Source organism: Diadema antillarum, unplaced genomic scaffold (assembly GCF_040938485.1).
Source record: "Diadema antillarum isolate AM-2024a unplaced genomic scaffold, OU_Dant_1.0 seq00001139_RagTag, whole genome shotgun sequence".
NCBI classification, from domain to species: Eukaryota; Metazoa; Echinodermata; class Echinoidea; order Diadematoida; family Diadematidae; genus Diadema; species Diadema antillarum.
This window is the reverse complement of record NW_027271951.1, coordinates 289,175-309,142: the sequence shown is the minus strand read 5'-3', so window position 1 is coordinate 309,142 and position 19,968 is coordinate 289,175. Positions and strand designations below refer to the sequence as shown.

General features: G+C 39.2%; 1 protein-coding gene across 1 annotated transcript in view; it reads right to left on the bottom strand.

The window, feature by feature from the left end:
- Positions 1 to 3,614: 3,614 nt before the first annotated feature.
- Positions 3,615 to 19,968, bottom strand: part of LOC139744139 (alpha-N-acetyl-neuraminyl-2,3-beta-galactosyl-1,3-N-acetyl-galactosaminide alpha-2,6-sialyltransferase-like) — a 77,231-nt gene continuing 60,877 nt past the window's right edge. The window contains exons 4-6 of the mRNA XM_071654593.1: positions 9,749 to 10,158; positions 6,394 to 6,501; positions 3,615 to 5,370 (exon numbers count right to left, since the gene is read on the bottom strand). Of these exons, the coding sequence (XP_071510694.1) occupies positions 5,112 to 5,370; positions 6,394 to 6,501; positions 9,749 to 10,158 (777 nt within the window). The 3' untranslated portion in view covers positions 3,615 to 5,111. The remainder of the gene's footprint in view (positions 5,371 to 6,393; positions 6,502 to 9,748; positions 10,159 to 19,968) is intronic.

Here is a 19,968-nt window from a genome sequence, read left to right as displayed (position 1 = left end):
TTGAACAAAGGGTTTTCCCTGATGCAGACGAGCTGGGGAAGCCCAGGTTAGGCACCACTCCTTCACCCAGCGTTCTCGGCAAAAAATGAAATACGCATGACGGAAAAGTGTTGTCAGGTAGCTTGAAATATTTACGCATGGCGGCTCAAACTGAACGTGTGGTCGGGTCAATGGGGGAAGAAACAACACTCACACACTGACATCTTACATGCGCGTGCGTGAGAAGCATGCAAAAAAGGGAAAGGGACAAAATTGGAGGACATCGCGCTATCAAACCTGCATTGTAGCGTTACGACTTCGTAATTAAAAAATGTTACTAAAAGTGTCCGAAATCATCCCTCCGTTTATAACAGATCATATGCATTGTTGATATTATACTTATCACGTAACTAAAATGTATGGTCGCATTGCATTTTATCCTTTCATTTATTTATCTTCTTTTGTTTCAAGATGAATCCATGTTGAAGACATAACAGGAGAAAATGAAAAAGAGGAAGAAAACTAATGAAACTCCCGAAGCGGCACTGCACTATCAACACTGCATTTGTGAAATTACTCCAGGTGTCCTGAATTATCTTTTCTTTTTAAGACATGATTGTCGATATTTATCATGTATTCAATTCAATTCAATTCAATTCAATAGTTTATTTATTTCCATCATCACAAAGAAAAGAAAAGAAAAAGTTGACATAATCCAAAGTGATACAATTTTTTTTTCATTTCTCTTACACTCGTCTGATAAAGGATTTTTTCAATACAATATAAAGGTTATTATACACGAATGATGTCGTAAAAAAGAAACAATACACTTTGTCATGGCAACAAAAATAGTAAATAATCACAATGATGGAAAACAGTGTTCCACTAAAAAAGCCACGCTTGTAAAATGTGGAACACTGTAACTAAAGTGAATGTAACTAAAGTAACAATAGTAACTAAAGTGAATGTCTGCATTCCATTTTATCCTTTCTTTGCATTTTTGTCTTAATTTCAAGAATCACGTAATTTAGATGAGAAAACAGCAAGTAAAAGATTAAAAAGAATAAAAGAAAATACTGGGTCAGTGGAACAAATGGTAGGGACATCACACTATCAATGCTGCATTTAACTTAAATTTGCTTCACTTTGCACCACTGAATTTGCACCACTTTGCACCGCTGAAACTGTGACTTGAAGTATCCGAAATTATATTTTCTTTTATGACAATATACTGAATACTTGAAATAAAGTGTGGGTCTGCATTGCTTTTTAAACTTTCTTTTGCGTTTCTTTTTTATTTCACGGATCACAATCATTTAGAAAGAAATAAGAAAAGAAAAAAAAGAAGAAATATTGGTACAACTAACGGAGTGACATCGCACTATACAACCTTGCGTTTAGCTTAGCTTTGCGTCACTGAAAATGTGACTTATAGTCTGCGAAATTATCTTTTCTTTTATGACAATATAGTGGATACCTACCACTTAATAAAGTGTGGGTGCGCATCACTTTTTACACTTTCTTTTGCATTTCTTTTTTATTTCAAGGATTGCACTAATTTGAAGAAGGAAAGAAAAAGGAACGAAGTATTGGTGCAAATATAACGAAGCGTCATCCCACTATCAAAGCTGAGTTTACCTTAACTTTGTGCCAATGAAATTATCTTTTCTTTAATACAATATTGTTGACACTTGTCACATAATAAAGTGCAAGTTTGCATCACTTTTCATCCTTTATTTTATGCGTTTCTTTTGTGTTTAAAGTTTCACACTATTAAGAAGAAAACAAATAAGCCAAAAACAAAATTTGAAAAAAAGAAAAGGAAGAAAATATTGATGCAACTTTAACAAAACGGCATCGCGCTATCAAAGCTGCGTTTATAGCTTAACTTTGCGTGGCTAAAAATGTAACTTCCAGTGTCTGAAATTATATTTTCTGCTATCATACAATGACATAATTGTTGTTATTCATCATGTAACTAAAGTGAAGGTTTGCATCGCACTATTTCCTTTTGTCTGATTTTTTCTTCTTCTTCAAAAATCATGCTATTTAGAAGTACATGGAAAGAAAACGAAGATGAAGTAGAAGAAAAAATAGTGCAACTATCGTAACAAAGCGGCATCCATGTTCTATCAATGCTTGACTTAAAATGTCTGAAAATTATCTTTTCATGACATGATTGTTGATATCTATCATGTAACTAAAGCGTATGTTTGCATGGCATTTATATATTAATTTCTTTTGCGATTTTTTTGGTCAAAAGTTGGACAATTTAGAAGAAAAAGTAACAGCAAGAAAAAGACTAAAAGAAGAAAACATTAGTGGAACAAAATGAGCGCAGAGTCAGCGGATGAGATGAAACTGTCTTCCATAATCGCTTCCCGAGAGAGATAAATATAACTCAAGTGGCCTACTACTTTTGAAGGTGAGTCTGCCAAACTTACGGTTGGGTAGTCAGCTTTTTTGTTGTGCTTTGGAGGAAGGGGCACAGATTTTCCAAATCCTCCACTTCCCCCAAGATCGGGGCCGAGGTGGCTCTCTTTCTGACCCAAACACTTCTGAGGAGGAAGACATCGCGGGAACTCTCTCCAAACTGGAAGCGCCCCCAGAGGGAGGACCCCTGAGACCTACCTCCCCCGCACTCCCATAACGGGTAATTTGGGGGAAAGCTGGAGGGGTTATAACACGCTCGGACATACGGGCCGAGACTGCTGCACTTGAGGGATGGCCCCTGTAGCTGAAGGATTTGATGCACAAACAGAAGGGTCAGAGTGGGCTGTCATGTAAAATAGTGCTGAAGTGCCAGTGATATCGCATGCGATTCATAGAGCCAGAGATACACGTGTTGGGTTGATCTAGGAAATTCAAAAAGTCCTGAAAAAGCATGGAGCGGTCAAAAGACTGACCCTTCGGGGCAGGGCCCTGACCGGAGGGACTGATCCCAGGCGGTAGTATTGTGGTCTGGGGAAGGAGGCACTAGACGCGATGGGTGTACTGACTGTGTCATCCGATTCACACATGCCTGCACTCATTTCCACTCGGGTCAGGGGTTGGGGTAGAAAGCGTAGCAGGAGCCGCTGAGGTTTTAGCGGGAGCCGCTGAGGTTTTACCGGAGCGGGGCATTGCTCAAAAATATTATGCGTCAGACAGTCCACTGGCTCACAAAAGGGGAAAGGAGAAAGGAAAACACAAGAACAAACACTTAGCCGTAAGAGGTGTATACGAAACTACAATGACAGGAAAGGAGACGGTGCACAAACACAATAGGTGCTACAAAGAAGAACAGAGCTTTTGCTCAATGTATCGTAAGGCTTCTCTCTGCAGTAGCACAGAGAGGAGACAGGGGAACTCCTAACCAAACAAGTCCCTGGAGTGCTGGCATGTTATGAAAAGGCAAATATACGTCTCACCACAGGGTCAAGAAGAAAGATCAAAAACTGCAGGAATTTTGGAGGGTTCAAGAAGAGCCCAGGGTGACTATGGCGAGATGGAGAAAAGAAGGAAGTATTGGGGGCTGATGGAGCTAAGGTCAGGGGGCACGCTAGCCTTTCATGCAGTCCTTTCTTTAGTTTGGGGTTAGTTTTAGTTGTCTCCCACCTACTGTTCTTTTTTCGAGCTAAAGAGTGGCTGTATTGGAGAATACAGCACTGGTAAAGAGATAAACAAAAGGTAAGATATTCCTAGTAGTATACAATACATTCTTCCACTCTAGTGACTACTAGCTGCCATATTTGGTGAAATTTGACAATGCATATTCGAGAAAAAGATGAAAATGTGAAAATTGGATCCCAAATCAGCAACACACAAACATGAAACTAGAGTCTTAATCTACTTATTCATATTATCAATTCAGAACCTTATCACTGTTGGTTCTACAGGAAATTCTTACATACAATGATGTATTCCTTAATTTGGGGGCTTTGGACACCAGGGGCCTAAAAAAAAGGGGGGGGGCGATGATTTTGTTGTTGTTGTTGAAGAAATTGAAATCCTATCATCATGGGGATGCTAGCTCCACAGTTTGGTGAAAATCAGTCATGGTGTTTTTAACTGTAAAATGTAAAAATTCATTCACGCTGGATGCTGGAAGGTGAATGATCGCAATAGCTTACCTGCTCAGGTGAGCAAAAATGGGGTTACAAATATGTTAACTATCCCTAAGTAACTTTTGTCTCTTTGTATCTTACCAAGGCATTTCCTTCACAGTGAAATGAAACATAAGGCTGAATCAGACATGGAACTAGCACTGAGGAATTCTGGCAGTCGGTTGATTTTTGTAACTGCCATGGACTGTGAAAACAGAAAAACTTACAATTTCCCTGTATGTGAAATATCTACCAAGTTTGGTTGATACTGAATCCAAAATGATATTTTTTTTTTTTCTATGTGTATGAAGGTATGTACTTCCCTTATTCTGCAGGATGCATAGTCCTAATGCTGCTTGTATCTGCCTCATTTCACCCAGACTTTTTATGTTTGTTTCACTTGCTTCTGGGTCTCCACTGAATGCATATTTCTCCTTGTCACACTTTGATCTTGAGGCAATTAATACAGCTTTCCACATATAAAGAAGAAATCATACCAAAGAAATGAGCAGCATGCTTCTGTACGTCAAACCACAAGACAGTTATATTTTGAGTTTGACTCAAGCTTGGCAGGGATTAAATCGTAAGGAAGTACCACAACCTCACAAATAAAGCAGACAACCCTTAGAGTTAACTTCACAAGCACACAAGTGTTAAGAAATGAAATTATGACAGATTGAATTTACATTAGACAATTATAATAAATATGATGATCCAGACAGTATGCACACTGAAGATTCTTCCGTGGCATTTGATGATAAAGTGTGTGTGAATTAATGACCAATGGCTCTCCGTATGAAATCAAATGTAGGGATGACAGTAGACATTCTCAACTCCAAGGCAGAAAATGACAGCAGCTACCACCATCACCAAGACAGAAACCCACAAGAAGACAGTTGTAAAGAAAATGTTGATGGTGAGTTGCAGGCGAGACAGTAAGGAAGTGGATAACAAGAAGTGATGCAGCATTTCATCGCGATTGTCTCTTGATTCTTGCTCGACATTCATTGCTCTTATATTTCCTGTCTCTTTTCAGACACAGTTTCATCATCGCCTACCTTTCAAGTGGAATAGCTTGGCGAAGGGGGTATCCAACTTTTTGGTGGCCTCCTCTACACTGCGGTTCCAGCTTGGGTAATGGAATGTGAGGTTGTAGTGATGGGCCCAGCGGGCAAAGATTGCCTTTTCCGTCATGAAACGGTGGCCCCCTTTAGGGGTGGCCTCATGCACCTTATAGTAATTGCACTCCGTGGGGGATGTGTTGGGCTGATAGTAGTGGTACTTGACATTCTCAAGTTCGTTGTGGCTATGCAATAAGACAAAAGTGGGGGGGGGGGGGGTGTAATGAAGATATATGGCTATTGGTACATTCCACAGCAAGGCATCTTTGTGTCATTCTTACCTATATGATTTAGAACAAGACTGGAACAAAGTTCATATCACTATCATTCTACAACAAATGTTAATTCTACACAGCCGTGATCCTTATCAACAATCACGACTTTTAAACTCAATGATGAACTTGCTTGTACAACAAAAGTATATTGTTTTTTTCATGTGTGCTTATCACCTGTCAGTGAACTGCCATGTTATATATCAAATTATTATAAATTTCTCCTGTTTTCACAATACTTAACAATATAGTCATTTTGTAAGTTATGTTGTAAATTAACCATTGCAGAGCTGTATTATGCATTACATGCCATTATTTCCCATGAATTTGTGTTTCACTGTAAATCTGTGTAGAGCCTATCAGAAAAACAGTGTTTTTAGCCACTGAAACAGCCACCCTACTGAAAGAAAACTAATTGATATATCTATATATAAAAAAATATTTACATAACTGTGATCCTTATCAACAATCACAAGTTTGAAACTTACCAATGAACTTGCTGGTAATCATATTTTGCATTTGTAAATGGGTGTAAAGAGCTAGTGCATATTCAGACACCAACAATGATATAGCTCTCATCACCAAAACCTACAGACTTTCCATTCAGCAGTTGTGTCACTAACCCAATTGTCTATCAATTACATACATGCAGCAAAAATATCACTCCATGAAATTCAGTAGACATCACAAAGAACCACACTCTTAACACTTTAGAAAGTATTCAGGCTGAGGGCAGTGAAAAACATTTTTTTTTTCCCACTCAGCAAGCCTAAATAAAGTGTGATTGAGCATTTGTCAACAAATACAGGAACAGGAACATCATCCGCTTCTTGCCTGCTGCTGTGACACATGTCTGGCAGCAAAGGGCAAAGTGTACATTTCTGTTCCAACTTCTCTCACAAATGTGCTTGGAATTTGAACGGCCGGAACACTTACACGCAGTGGTCGTCCGGGACCATGCCATAAACGCGCACCACCCCACAGATATCCAAAGCTGTCATGAGGGTGAACCAGCCTGTTGAAAGCCAGCTGTTTGTGTCCATCCTGCACAACAATTTAGGTAGACACTCAAAACATTATTTTCTTTAGTCATTTGTGTAAAAAAGGTAGTTGCTACACTTTGTGTATATGGTTTTATGTGTTATAAATTTCTACTATATAATCCATTGATACTGACATGCATAATTATAAAACAAGTTACACATATTGCTTAGATTGAAAATGATGATGAATACTTAAGAACTCACTGCACAGAGACGAATCTAATTTAACTTGACCTTCCATCTCCTACTCAAAATGAATAAATGATTACAGTACTCTATTCACAGACTGAACATGTTAAGTGCAGTGCTTATATACATCTCAAAAGTCACGTAACAAGAACAGAAACACCTATCGTAGAAGCACACTGACAAGGTGTGAATGTAGAGCACAAAATCTAGTCAGTATCACATCCATCGGCACAGTACTGATATCACATTGACTTCCACTTGACTTTGAAAATCCTTGCCTGGTGGTGAGTGCTGTGCAATCATCAAGTTGGTGAATGACTGACAGTATTTTGTAGAAAGAAATGGAGTAGACAGCATTTTGTTGGTGATGTCATAAGAGCCTTTGGCTTGCGATTTCTTGTGTGGGCTATAGAGGGCGTTCTCACATTGCAGCTTCAGAGACATGTGAAATGCATAGTGTCACTGTCGCCAAGAGTCACTGCTATTTTGTTGTTTTTGGATGAGCCCAATGTAAAAGTAGACAACTATTGGATATCATAATACCTGAATTTTCTTGCTTTGTTTTCCTGCTTTGTTATAAAGTCAGGAATATGATGGTATGTGAGATGTGTAAAAAAAAATGTGTATGATACATAGTGTATGTACTTAGATATATTTATATGTATACAGTACAGTGAGTGCATGGTTTAGTTCATACCTCATGTACATATAAACAAGTGGTTATGTGGTTACAGTAGTAAAGAAAATGATGGAAAAAAATGCAAACAAGATTTTAAGGTAGGTGTATTGAATAAAGCACAAATAGTGCGCAGTTCTATATATATGTGAACATGCATCACAAAACCAACAAAAAGTCACAAGCCTTGATTCTATGTGAAGACACAAAATAGGTAAAATGGGTCAACCCAGTCAATCTTGAGTTTTTCGTCTTTTCCAAACGAACAATTCTTCTCCTACATAATTCTAAACTTTGGGATCATAAAATGGACAGGAAATTGTGCTTTTAGCAGTTTTCTAGAACACTTTTTTTTTTTTTTGTAGAATAGAGTGCTGAGGTGTGTCTTAGAGTCCCCATTTGGTTTCTTAATTACACTATCCATGAATTTTAAACTCTAATAACTTTTGCAAACATAACGTTGCTCTGAAAGTTGGTATTAATCATGGATAGAATGTGTTGATAGAGCATGTTTAATTTCAGCTTAATCTGATAATCCTTTCATTGTTGTTGCTGTGGAGTTTTACGTCCTCAATGTTTTTGTCCAATCGATTGCACAGAGCATGACTTGGTAAGATTAAGCTCTTGAATAGATCCTATACTTCAGAGTCTCTTTTCTCAGTACACACTTTCCCAGTATTTGTGCTTTCTTTCCAGTATTTTAGATAGGTTAGGAGAGTCCACCTGAAATGAGTTTATACACCATTTTAAAGCATAAAGTCTGCTTTTTCAGAATCTGCCCTTAACTAAAAATCTATGTCTGGCGACTTCTTGTTGGTTTAGTGATGCAGGGTCACATGAATAAGACAGGTACAATTTGTGATTGAAAATAGGTTTATACAGGTCACTAGTGTTTGCAACTCCTAGTGGCAGTACAGGTAATATAACTGTACACATTCGCTTGCTAGCGTAATTTATACTAGACACAATGACAGGGAATTGTTATAATTTGTTTTATGCAGTGATTATTGCACAGTAGGGGCAAGCATGGTATTACCGGACGCATGGTATTACCGGACACGCACATTTTTGCGTACTATTGACATTCTGTACGCGCCAGACTTCGTAGAGTTGCCTCACAGAACTTTGTGTGGACCGAAATCGCAAAAAACACCACATAAAAATGTGAAAACACGAAAAAAAATCACATTTTACCTCAAATTTATAGTTGAGTGACCCGCACCTCGTATATAGTTAATATTCATGCATGTTTGAAGCACATTTCACGACTGAAATTCTATGAAATCCCACTCACATATGCTGAAGATTCCAATAGAACCAAAATTTCACTGATCGATATCGGAAATTTGTAGCTATCGTCCTCAAACGCGAACGATGCGGAATATTTGTGCGCTAAGGGGCCCGCAACTCATCACCCGCGCATGCAGCTCCCATAGACAAAGCACGTAAACTGAAGTAGAGTCTATAACCAGTTGTGGATTTTCTCACAAGGTTTTATTGCGTGAACTGTTCGAAATGTTCGAGACAGACATTTTACCGTAAAATACGAAATTTGAGCCTCATTTGCCGAATTTTTCTTTGTCATCCGCTCGGTGAGAATGTGTACGGTGATTTCTGGGATGAATTGTGATTCTCGTGCAAGGACTAGGTGCGAAAGACCTCGATTACTCGATTACGAAAATCGCGTCCGGTAATACAATGCGATTTAGCACCGCGCAAAAAACAACTATTTTAAGAGGGGGAACGTTTGAAGCATATTTTCTAAAAACTGGAACGAAGAATTAACATAAGTTGGCTGAATTCGTAATTTCCAGGAGTCTGTGAATAAATGGTGTTATTTTTAGCCAAAATTTCATCCTCTGAGTACAGAATTCAAAGCCACGAAAAAAAGCGTCCGGTAATAGGATGTACCACCCTACTAATAATGCATTGCTTTGCAATGTGTAATCCAGTTGAGCATTTGGTTTGCACTGAATACAACTTAGTTACAGTGTGTAGATACATTTGGGTAATTCAAAAAACAAAGCAGTGTAAACATGAAGCACATGTCATTATTTCCTTGATAAACCAGGTAGGAGTGCCAATGGATAAATGCCTTGTAAATTGAATTGATTAGTCTGCAGATATAAAGTGTTTGTTTACATGTGATTCATGTGTGCATGTACAGTACTATAAATGCAAAGTTGTGCATTCATTCATGTGTATTATTAACTGCATACAGGTATATTCATTTATTTCATTACAAATCCAAGGTTGAACCTTGATTGCTAGTCAGCAGCATAGTATTACACACTCAATAGATGTCATCAGCTGGTTCATTTGTTGTCAGCAGTTGACTTCTGGTTGAGAGTTTGTTATGTCACCTACAGTGAACACTACTTACCGACTGGCTCCTGTTTCCCTCTCAAAGAGCCTGTTGGCCGTGAGCTCACCGTCATTGCTGTGAGAGTAGAACTTAATGCTCATGAATCGGCGCTGGAGGCTGGTCACCTTGGGGATGGACTGAGCCTTCCGCCTGCTCCGGGGGGCTTCAAGGCCCCAGAAAAGCACCATCTCAGGTGCTTCCACACCCCCTAGGAGATCCTCTGCCTGCGTAGTCAGGTGGTGGGAAGAGATAAAGCAGGCAACACGGATGGTTGTCCGTCTACCAACATCCCTCTCAAAGCCCTTGATGGGGGCAGCATTCATTCGGATGACACAATCAGCACTGTCAATTTCCTGGCCTGCATTCTTGCCCAAAAGCTGGCCAGAGCTGGAGACTATTGCACATGAATTGTATCTATTGGTAAAAGGCTGAAAAGACCAAGTAGCACATGAGTGCAATAATTGCTACAGGAAAGATGACATGATTACAACTATGATTGAATTATGACATCATTATAGCTTTTTGCAATCTATCCTTTCCTCTCCCACGTAATGACAAAAAATGCCTTTTAGATACCATGTGAAAGAACCACATCTAAAAACTGCTTTTAAAGCTGCTCAAGAATGTAAGTATTCATCAGTTTGGTAAAAAGGGCAATTCTCCAGATACATGAAAACCAGATTCGGTGTTAAGCTTCACAGCTGTATTTTGTTCTGACAGTATGTAGGCCTAACCATAATAACACACCTGAACAACAAACAAGAAAATAATGTAGTGTACATTTTGGTAGTATACAAATTAGCAAGTATGAAAAAGACAAGGCAAGAGTTTGGAGGAGTATATGGAGAGAACTGTGAATGAAGAGCATGAACAGGATGAAAGGGTGGAGCGGCTATGGTGAAGGGGCTAGTAGGGAGGGTTATTCTAAAAGAAGTAGTGGAGGCATCAATGAGGAAAGTGAAAACAGGAAAAGCAGCTGGTCTCTCAGAAGTAAGTGTGGAAATGATAATTGCAAGTGGAGAGATGGGGTTGCTGTAATGATTGGACTGTACCAAAGTGTGTAGGAGGGAAGAGGAATGTCAGATGACTGGACACTTTGAGTGTAGTGGAACTGGAAAGGGAGATATGCTGAGTTGTGGGGTGTAAAGGGGAGTGAAGTTACTTGAACATGCAATGAAGATTGTGTAGAGGGTATTGGAGAAGAAAATTGGTATTTAAAATCATAACATGGAATGAGATTCAATTTGGCTTTATGCCAGGAAAGGAACGATAGATGCATTGTTCATCTTAATGAGATTGCAAGAGGAATACAAAGATTAAGAGAAGGAGTTGTGCATGTGCTTCACTGATTTGGAGAAGGTATTTAATAGGGTTCCAAGGAAGGTAGTTGAGTGAGTGGTCGCTACGAGAGGCGTACCACTGATAATGGCAAGGGCATTGATGAGCTTGTATGCAGGGGCAAAGACAAGAGTTAGAGTTGGATCAGAGCTGTCAAAGGAGTTTGAGGTGAAAGTTGGCATGCATCAAGGATCTGTGTTGTCACTATTGCTGTTTGCAATCGTGGTTGACATGGTTACGGATAGTGCAAGTGAGGGATTGCTACTAAGGTTATTGTACGCGGATGACCTGGTTCTGATAGGGAGACAATGGAGGTATTGACAGAAAAGTTTCAGAAGTGGAAGGTGGCATTTGAGAGCAAGGGGCTGACGATAAATCTCAAGAAGACAAAAGTGATAATGACTGGACTGGCAGGAGAAGTGTCCATCAGTACTGGAAGGTCAATCCATGTGATGAGTGTGGGAAAAATGTCATGACAAATTCAGTGTTGTGTATGAAATGTGGGAAATTAATTCATGGAAGATGTGCTAAAATGAAGAAGGTGACCCCAAAACCCAAGAGATTTTATTTGAGAAACATGTGAGAACAGAGTTAGAAAGCTGGCGTCATCACACAACATGGAAATGTGTGATGACATGGAAATAGTCAGGGGGTTTTGCTATTTGGGGGATAGGGTGAATGCAAGTGGCAAATGTAAAGCCACTAAGATGGCAAGAATACCGCCTGGCTAGGTGAAGTTCAGGAAATGTGGACAGTTATCATACGGGAAAAGGTTCTCCTTGAAGATGAAAGGAAGTATTGGAGTTGTGTGAGATTTGCAATAAGGTATAAGAGTGAGACATGGTGTTTGAGGGAAAGCAAAATGGCAACTTTGAGGAGGACAGAAAGAGCAATGGTAAGAATGATGTGTGGTGTGAAACTAGTGGATAAAAAGACAAAAGATATGGTAGAGATGCTTGGGTTGAAGCTATCAGTGGAACAGCTAGCAAGGGTGATGGAGTGCGGAAAGCGCTAGAGTTTAAAATGAATGATCCATGAAAGCGAGGATGACTCTCCCCCTCCCCCACCCCCCCCCCAAAAAAAAGCGGAACAGGTGAAGGGAGAAATATGGAAGGTTGGCTTGAGAATGGAGGATGCCCCAAATCAGGAGAGATGGTGAAAAGGCACGAAAGGTGTGGCTATGAGCGTGTTTATACAGAGAAGCAAAATATGCGCTCATGCCGGCTCATGCCGGCTCATGCGAGAGGACCTCTCGAATTTTGCTCTGTATAAATACGGCGTATGCCGGCATACGCCGCCAAATGCAGGCTCATGCGAGAGGTTCTGTCCGCCACCTTTTGAGGTGGCCGATGCGAGAGGAGCTTCGCGTATTTTGCTGTGTGTTTATACAGACGACCGAAATTCGAGAGGTAACCGGAAAGCACGTATTTTAATATCTGTCATGATCGAACCACGTCTTCTCCTTCTTACTGAAAAACTGGATTTCAATTGATCATTTGGCCGGGTGGTTGTCAAGAGGAACGTTACAAGAATGACCTTCAAGCTTGGTGGTCCTGATGATTTTGCCGCTGCCATCTTGATTTTTTTCATTTTTTCCCATCATGCAATAAACTGCACTGCGAACGTGACCTATGCTTGACCCCAAAATTTGAGAGGTCCGGTTCAGCAGAGGTCTGCTCGCATCGGCTCGCATGAGCCGGTATTTTGACTTCTGTATAAATTTACGCGCTCATGCGGGAGGTAAAATACCGGCTCATGCGCGCCGATGCGAGAGGCTCCTGTATAAACACGCACTATGAGAGCTGTGAGGTAAATCCAACCACCCCTGTTTTCGGGGACAGACCCGTATCATTACTTATATGACGACGATGATGATGGAAAAAAAAAAAAGCCTGGTAACTGGACCTGAAATAAGCTGCATTCTTCATGCCTGTATTGCTTTCAAAACTGCTTGCATCAACTTCGATAACATACGATGTAGGAAATTTATGTTGCAGCTGTGGCATTAGTAACCCTTTTATCAAGGTATAAAAACAAAGGGAACAACAAATTTTCCTCTCTGTTATAGCCAGAGAGCTAGCAACCACTCAATCTACCCCATCAAGCCCAAAAGGTTTGACCCCTCAGAGTTGCTGGGGCGACCCTCCTCATTAACAAAATGCGCGTCAGCCTGGTCCCTGAGGGCGGGTTCGTCCCTCAGGGACCCCCTGAAATTAAAGGGCCCTTGGCGGCTGTAATTTATCCCATGGAGCTCATGGACCAAACTTGGTCTAAAAGAACGTCCTATGGGTGTACATCATAAAAATATAAAAACTGACAAAATATCTGGTTGGGAAAGGGGTTGCCAGACCGCTAGTTTGTAGGCACAAACCCCTGTTGGTCGTTACGGAGTCTGCGTCAAGACTACACTTTCCCATAGGCCCTGTACTGTAGCGTCTCCCAACAGTCTGAGGGACAGTGCCAGTTGAGTGCATGTAGTAGTCTTGGTGCAGACTCTGTTCCTCCCAACAAGGGTTTGCACCTGCAAACTACCAGGTATACCCTAGGACCAAGGGTAGTTTGCAGGCACAAACTGACCAGGCTCAATAGAACACACATACACACACACACACACACATGCACATATGCTCACACATTCCTTATGTAAATACATACCGGTAAACAAAACATGTCACATAGGTTCTACAACCATGATACCTTGCACATAATAAATGTCAGACCTATAAGAAGTTCATACCTTTTGATTATTTTACATGGATGCTATCAGTGGACATTTCAGCAGGAACACTAAAGAGAATTTAAAATTTGTGTGAAGTTGTATCATGTTTTACTGGCCACACAGGCTGCTTATCCTATATACAGTGTATTATGTATCCATATTATGTGCATATGCCACAATTATTATTATTTTTTTTTTTTGGGAAAATGCTGAAACAAGCCCTTTGTTGTCTACCCTACAGTATGATGCATGAGTTGATGTGTAATTGCCTGGGTTAATGGCAACTAAATCAAAAGCATGACCTACATTGTAACTGTATATAATATGTGACACCCTGAAAGTTGATTTTTTTTTTTTTTTTTGGGGGGGGGGGGTAGACAAAGTACCTTAGACAAAAGCGCTGATATAAAAGAGAACACAAAGAACAGTCACGTAGATGATCTCGGCATGCATGCCAAGTTAAAGAAAAGAAATTAAGCTAGCGTTTCATTCAGTTGGTAATTTGACGTTTCAACTTTGCGTGTAATGTCCAGGGTTAATGGCAATCATATGCTATGTTTGCAGTATGTGACACCACAGGTTGAGTTTTGCATGTGTGGGGTTGGAGAACTGAAGATAATGTATCTCCAGAAATAAGGAGTTGACAAAAGTGCTGATGTAAAGAGAGCACAAGATCAAGTTCACACTCTCAGCCTGCATGCTACACATATATGTAAAGAGAGCTATACAGTCAATATTTCAACTTGTTGTGTACTGGCCAGGGTCAATGGCAGTCTTTGCATTATAAATGTGACACCATAATTTGAGTTTCGCTTATGTGGGGCTGGGAACTAAAGTTAAGTATCTCCAGAAACAAGAAGTTGACTATTTGAGTGCTGAAATAAGTATTCTAATGTGAACCTTGTTATTTGATGTTTCAAGGAAGTTCAGCAATACATGTACACAGTTTATGTAGAACACCATAATTATGTTCATTACTCTTATAGATATTATTATGCAGATATTTGTCCAGAACAATGAGGTGACATGCACTAATGAGTGTGGGAATGGATGGATATCATTTCTGATTTTATATACATAAAGGGTAATTTTTATCAGCCAAAAACTAAAAAAAAAGTTATCATTTTGAGGTTTTCAAAAGAATCATGAAAGGAATGAGACTTGGTATTTGCATTTTAAATGCAAAAAAGGTGAGAAAAAGAAATACTCCAAGCTGTAACCGACTTTCTGTTATTAACATGAACTTTATTAGGTGATCCGAGTATCCTTTGGATCACCTTCTGTATCTGTACTGATTAGGTGATCCGAGTATCCTCTCGGATCACCTTCTGTATCTGTACTGATTCTTTGTTTTTCTTCTTCTTTTTCTTTTTTCTCTACAAAAGTTGTGCAGAGGTTAGCTCAGAAAGTCCTCTTCCTATCAATGTCAAAATTATACCATGTATGTATCATGTCCCAAAGACGACAGATCTAATAAAATCATAGTGATCAGTCAACCCTGACGTCACTATGACGTCATTATATGAAAACACATTCTCATTCATATCTCATTAATGGAATGGAATTATTCAATGAAATTTACGTCACATATATTTCAAGTTAAGCGCATTCTACTCATATTCTCAAAATTCATATTTATCCTTAAAGCGTGCGCGTACGCGCGCGTTGAAATATTTATATGCTTCAATCGAGCTCAAATTTTTTTTTGCATACGTTTCAGACGATTTGGAGCATTTTTTGAAAAATTGAAAAAATTGGACGGACGCGTACACGCGCGCACATATACGCACGCACAGCTCTCATGCAATAGAAATTTCCCGTTTTTTCACTCTTATCGAATGCCTGAAATGTCAAGGAATATTTCCGATTCAATATGACGTCATACGGGCCCGTCAAAGTTGAAATTCCGCACGCGCGTCAATGGCGATATACAGTGCAACTATGCCAAAAAACCGCCAATTTTAAATCCGATTTTACTCGTCAGGATGGATGGTGACCCCCCATTTTCTTGACATATTCTGAAAGCTGATGAGTTGTACATATCATTTCATGGGTTGGCGATGCTGGAAAAGTAATTAAAAGATATCATATTTCTTAATAAAATAAAAGAAGTAAATTTTTCAAAATTACGTCATCAAATTTCAAGTTCACTCGAGCGTATCTCACTTATCCTTTGTCAATTTTTACCCAGATTTCAGTATGATGTAGCTTATTAAATGCTCTTTCAGTAATGTGGAAACAAAATTTTGATTAGATGACAGTATCACCTCGTAAAAATGGATTGAAAGAAATCTTGTCAAATTTGACCAGTTTACGTGTTATCTCTATGGGAGTGCAGTTTTTCTGGAAATGAAAATTGACATGACTATCTTTTTCGAGCACTAGCTCACCTATGCTTCCGTGAATTTCTCCCAGATTTTAATATGTTGTAGCTGAGACTTTGGGCTATCGTGAGTGTGCCCTTCATTTTTTCATACGGCATCGGGATCACGTCCAAAAACTTGGTTGAAATTAAAGCTTATCTTCAATGTTTTTTCATATTCCTTTCGTTTTGCAACTTTCTTTGCAATAAACTCAAGAAAAATATACTCTATCACCACCATATTTTGCACATGTTTAGTTCATGTCACATACATTATTTCATAAAATAACAACTACTCGATCGGACACCATCTTGGGTATGTAAATTAGGGTCAAAGGTCATAAATGTTTCATCCTGTATCTTGGTGAATACATGTCCTATCTTTCCCATATTTTGCACACGCAAAGACCATGTTACAAGAATCATTTCGCAAAATAACCACTTTTTGCTCAGATGCCATCTTGGGGGTGCAAAGTGGGGTCAAAGGTCAAATATACTTCATTCTGCATCTTCGATAGTGTATACGGAATTCGGTACCCAAGATGGCAGGTCTGACTCCCTTTTCTAAATGAGAATCCAAACATCACACGGCCAATGTCCCCTCAATACCGATTAAACCTGTATGGTCATGCCTATTTGGATCAGGACTCAAATCATTGATTTCCAAATAGATCGGATCACCTAATTTGTCAGTGTTGACAAATTCCAAGTCTTCTTCTTTATTTCTGGACAAAAGTTGTGCAGAGGTTAGCTCAGAAAGTCCTCTTCCTATCAATGTCAAAATTATACCATATATGTATCTGGATGAGCGTTCGTTTTATCACAATCAATGGAAATTACCTTTACTTGATAAGACTTTCGCCTGCTGGCTCTGCAGGCTTCTTCAGATCGAGCGTTGTGAGAAGGACTTCCCACGAGCCGACGTAGCTGGCGCACGCCGATCTGAGAGAATGGGATCGTATATTGAGGAAAGTGAATATTGTCCAAGGTCTCGGTTGAAGGTTCTGCCTTGTTGTTTCCGACTGTGAATTGCTTCCCTTATCCAGCATGAGGTTTTTCCAGAGTCTCTGGCTAGGATGGAACACTTCTTCTCAGATCGGCGTGCGCCAGCTACGTCGGCTCGTGGGAAGTCCTTCTCACAACGCTCAATCTGAAGAAGCCGGCAGAGCCAGCAGGCGAAAGTCTTATCAAGTAAAGGTAATTTCCATTGATTGTGATAAAACGAACGCTCATCCAGTTGATTTTCCAATCAGATGAACCTTTTCAGCATATATGTATCGTGTCCCAAAGACGACAGACCAAGTAAAATCATTGTGATCAGTCGACCGTGACGTCACTATGACGTCATTATATGAAAACACATTTTAGTTCATATCTCATTAATGGAACAGAATTTTTCAATGAAATTTACGTCTTATATATTTCAAATTATGCGCATTCTACTGATATTCTCAAAATTCATATTTTCTCTTAAAACGCGCGCGTCGAAATATTTGTATGCTCAAATCGAGCAGAATTTCTTTTTGCACACATTTCAGACCATTTGGAGCATTTTTTGAAAAATTGAAAAAATTGGACGGACGCGTACGCGTGCGCTTATATATGCACGCACAGCTCATATGCAATAGAAATTTCCAGTTTTTTTACCAATATCGGATGCCTGAAATGTCAAGGAATATTTCTGCCAAGTTTCAAGTCGATCCGACTCAATATGACGTCACACGGGCCCGTCAAAATTGAAATTCCGCGCGCATCAATGGCGATATACAGTGCAACTATACCAAAAAACCGCCAATTTTAAATCCGATTTTACTCGTCAGGATGGACGGTGACCCCCAATTTTCTTTACATATTTTGAAAGCTGATGAGTTGTACGTGTCATTTCATGGGTTGGCGATGCTGGAAAAATGATGAAAAGATATCAAATTTCTTAATCAAATAAAAAAAGTAAATTTTCAAAATGACGTCATCAAATTTCAAGTTTACTCGAACATATCTCACTTATCCTTGGCCAATTTTTACCCAGATTTCAGTATGCTGTAGCTAATTTAATGCTCTATCAGCTTTAATCAATCAAATATTTCGCTGGATGAAGTCTTCACCTCGTAAAAATAGATTGAAGGTAACCTTGTTAAATTTGACCCATTTGCGAGTTATCTCTATAGGAGTGCAGTTTTTCTTGAAATGAAAATTAACATGACTGTCTTTATCGAGCACAAGCTCACTTATGCTTCAGTGAATTTCTCCCAGATTTCAATATACTGTAGCTGAGACTTTGCGCTATCGGTAATGTGTCCTCTGTTTTTTAATACGACGTCGAAATCACGTCGAAAAACTTCACTTAAATTAAAGCTTAGCTTCGATGTATTTTCATATTTCTTTCATTTTGCAAATTTCTTTGCAATAACACATGAAAGACATCCCCTAGTACCCCCATATTTTGCACATGTTTAGTTCATGTGACGTACATTATTTTATAAGGTAACAACTACTTGATCGAGCACCATCTTGGGTGGGTAAATTAGGCTCAAAGGTCATAAATGTATCATCCTGTATCTTGGTGAATACATGTCCTATCTTTCCAATATTTTACACACACAAAGACCACGTTACCAGGATCATTTCACAAAATAACCACCTTTTTTCTCAGATGCCATCTTGGCTGTGCAAAGTGGGGTCAAAGGTCATACATACTTCTTTCTGTATATTCGTTATGACGTGTTATCTCTATGGGAGGGAATATTTCTAGATGTGAAAATTGACGTGATTGTCTTATCGAACACTAGCTCACTTACCCTTCGGTGAATTTCTGCCAGATTTTAATATGTTGTAGCTGAGACCTTGCGCTATCGCTAGGGTGTCCTCCGTTTTTTCATACGACGTCGAAATCACGTCGAAAAACTTGGCTAAAATTAAAGCTTAGCTTCGATGTATTTTCATATTTCATAACTCAAGAAAAACAGCTCCTATTATCCCCATATTTTGCACAAGTTTAGTTCATGTCTTGTACACTCTTTCATAAAAAAACAACTACTTGATCTGACACCATCTTGGGTATGTAAATTAGGGTCAAAAGTCATAAATGTTTCATCCCATATCTTGGTGAATACCTGTCCTATCTTTCCCATATTTTTCACACGTATAGACGATGTCGCAAGAATCATTTCACAAAATAACCACTTTTTCCTCAGATGCCATCTTGGGAATGCAAAGGTGGGTTAAAGGTCACATGTACTTGTTGCTGTATCTTTGTTATAGTGTATACAGAATTTGGTACCAAAGATGGCAGATATGACTCCCTCTTCTAAATGAGAATCCAAACATCACACGGCCAGTGTCTCTAAACACAGATGAAACTTGTATGGTCATGCCTATTGCGATCAGGACTTGAATCATTGATAAAAAAAAAATCGGATCACCTTAATTTGTCAGTGATGACAAATTACAATCTCTAGTTAGGTGATCCGAGTATTTCGGATCACCTTCTGTATCTGTACGGATTCTTTATTCTTCTTTGTTTCTTTATTTCTCCGCAAAAGTTGTGCAGAGGTTAGCTCAGAAAGTCCGCTGCCTATCAATTTCAAAATTATACCATGTATGCATCATGTCCCAAAGACGACAAATCTAATGTATCATTGTGATCAGTCGACCGTGACGTCACTATGACGTCATTATATGAAAACACATTCTCAATCATATCTCATTGATGGAAAGGAATTTTTCAATGAAATTTACGTCACATACATATCAAGTCAAGCGCATTCTACTCATATTATCAAAATTCATATTTATTATCAAAAAGTGCGTTGAAATATTTGT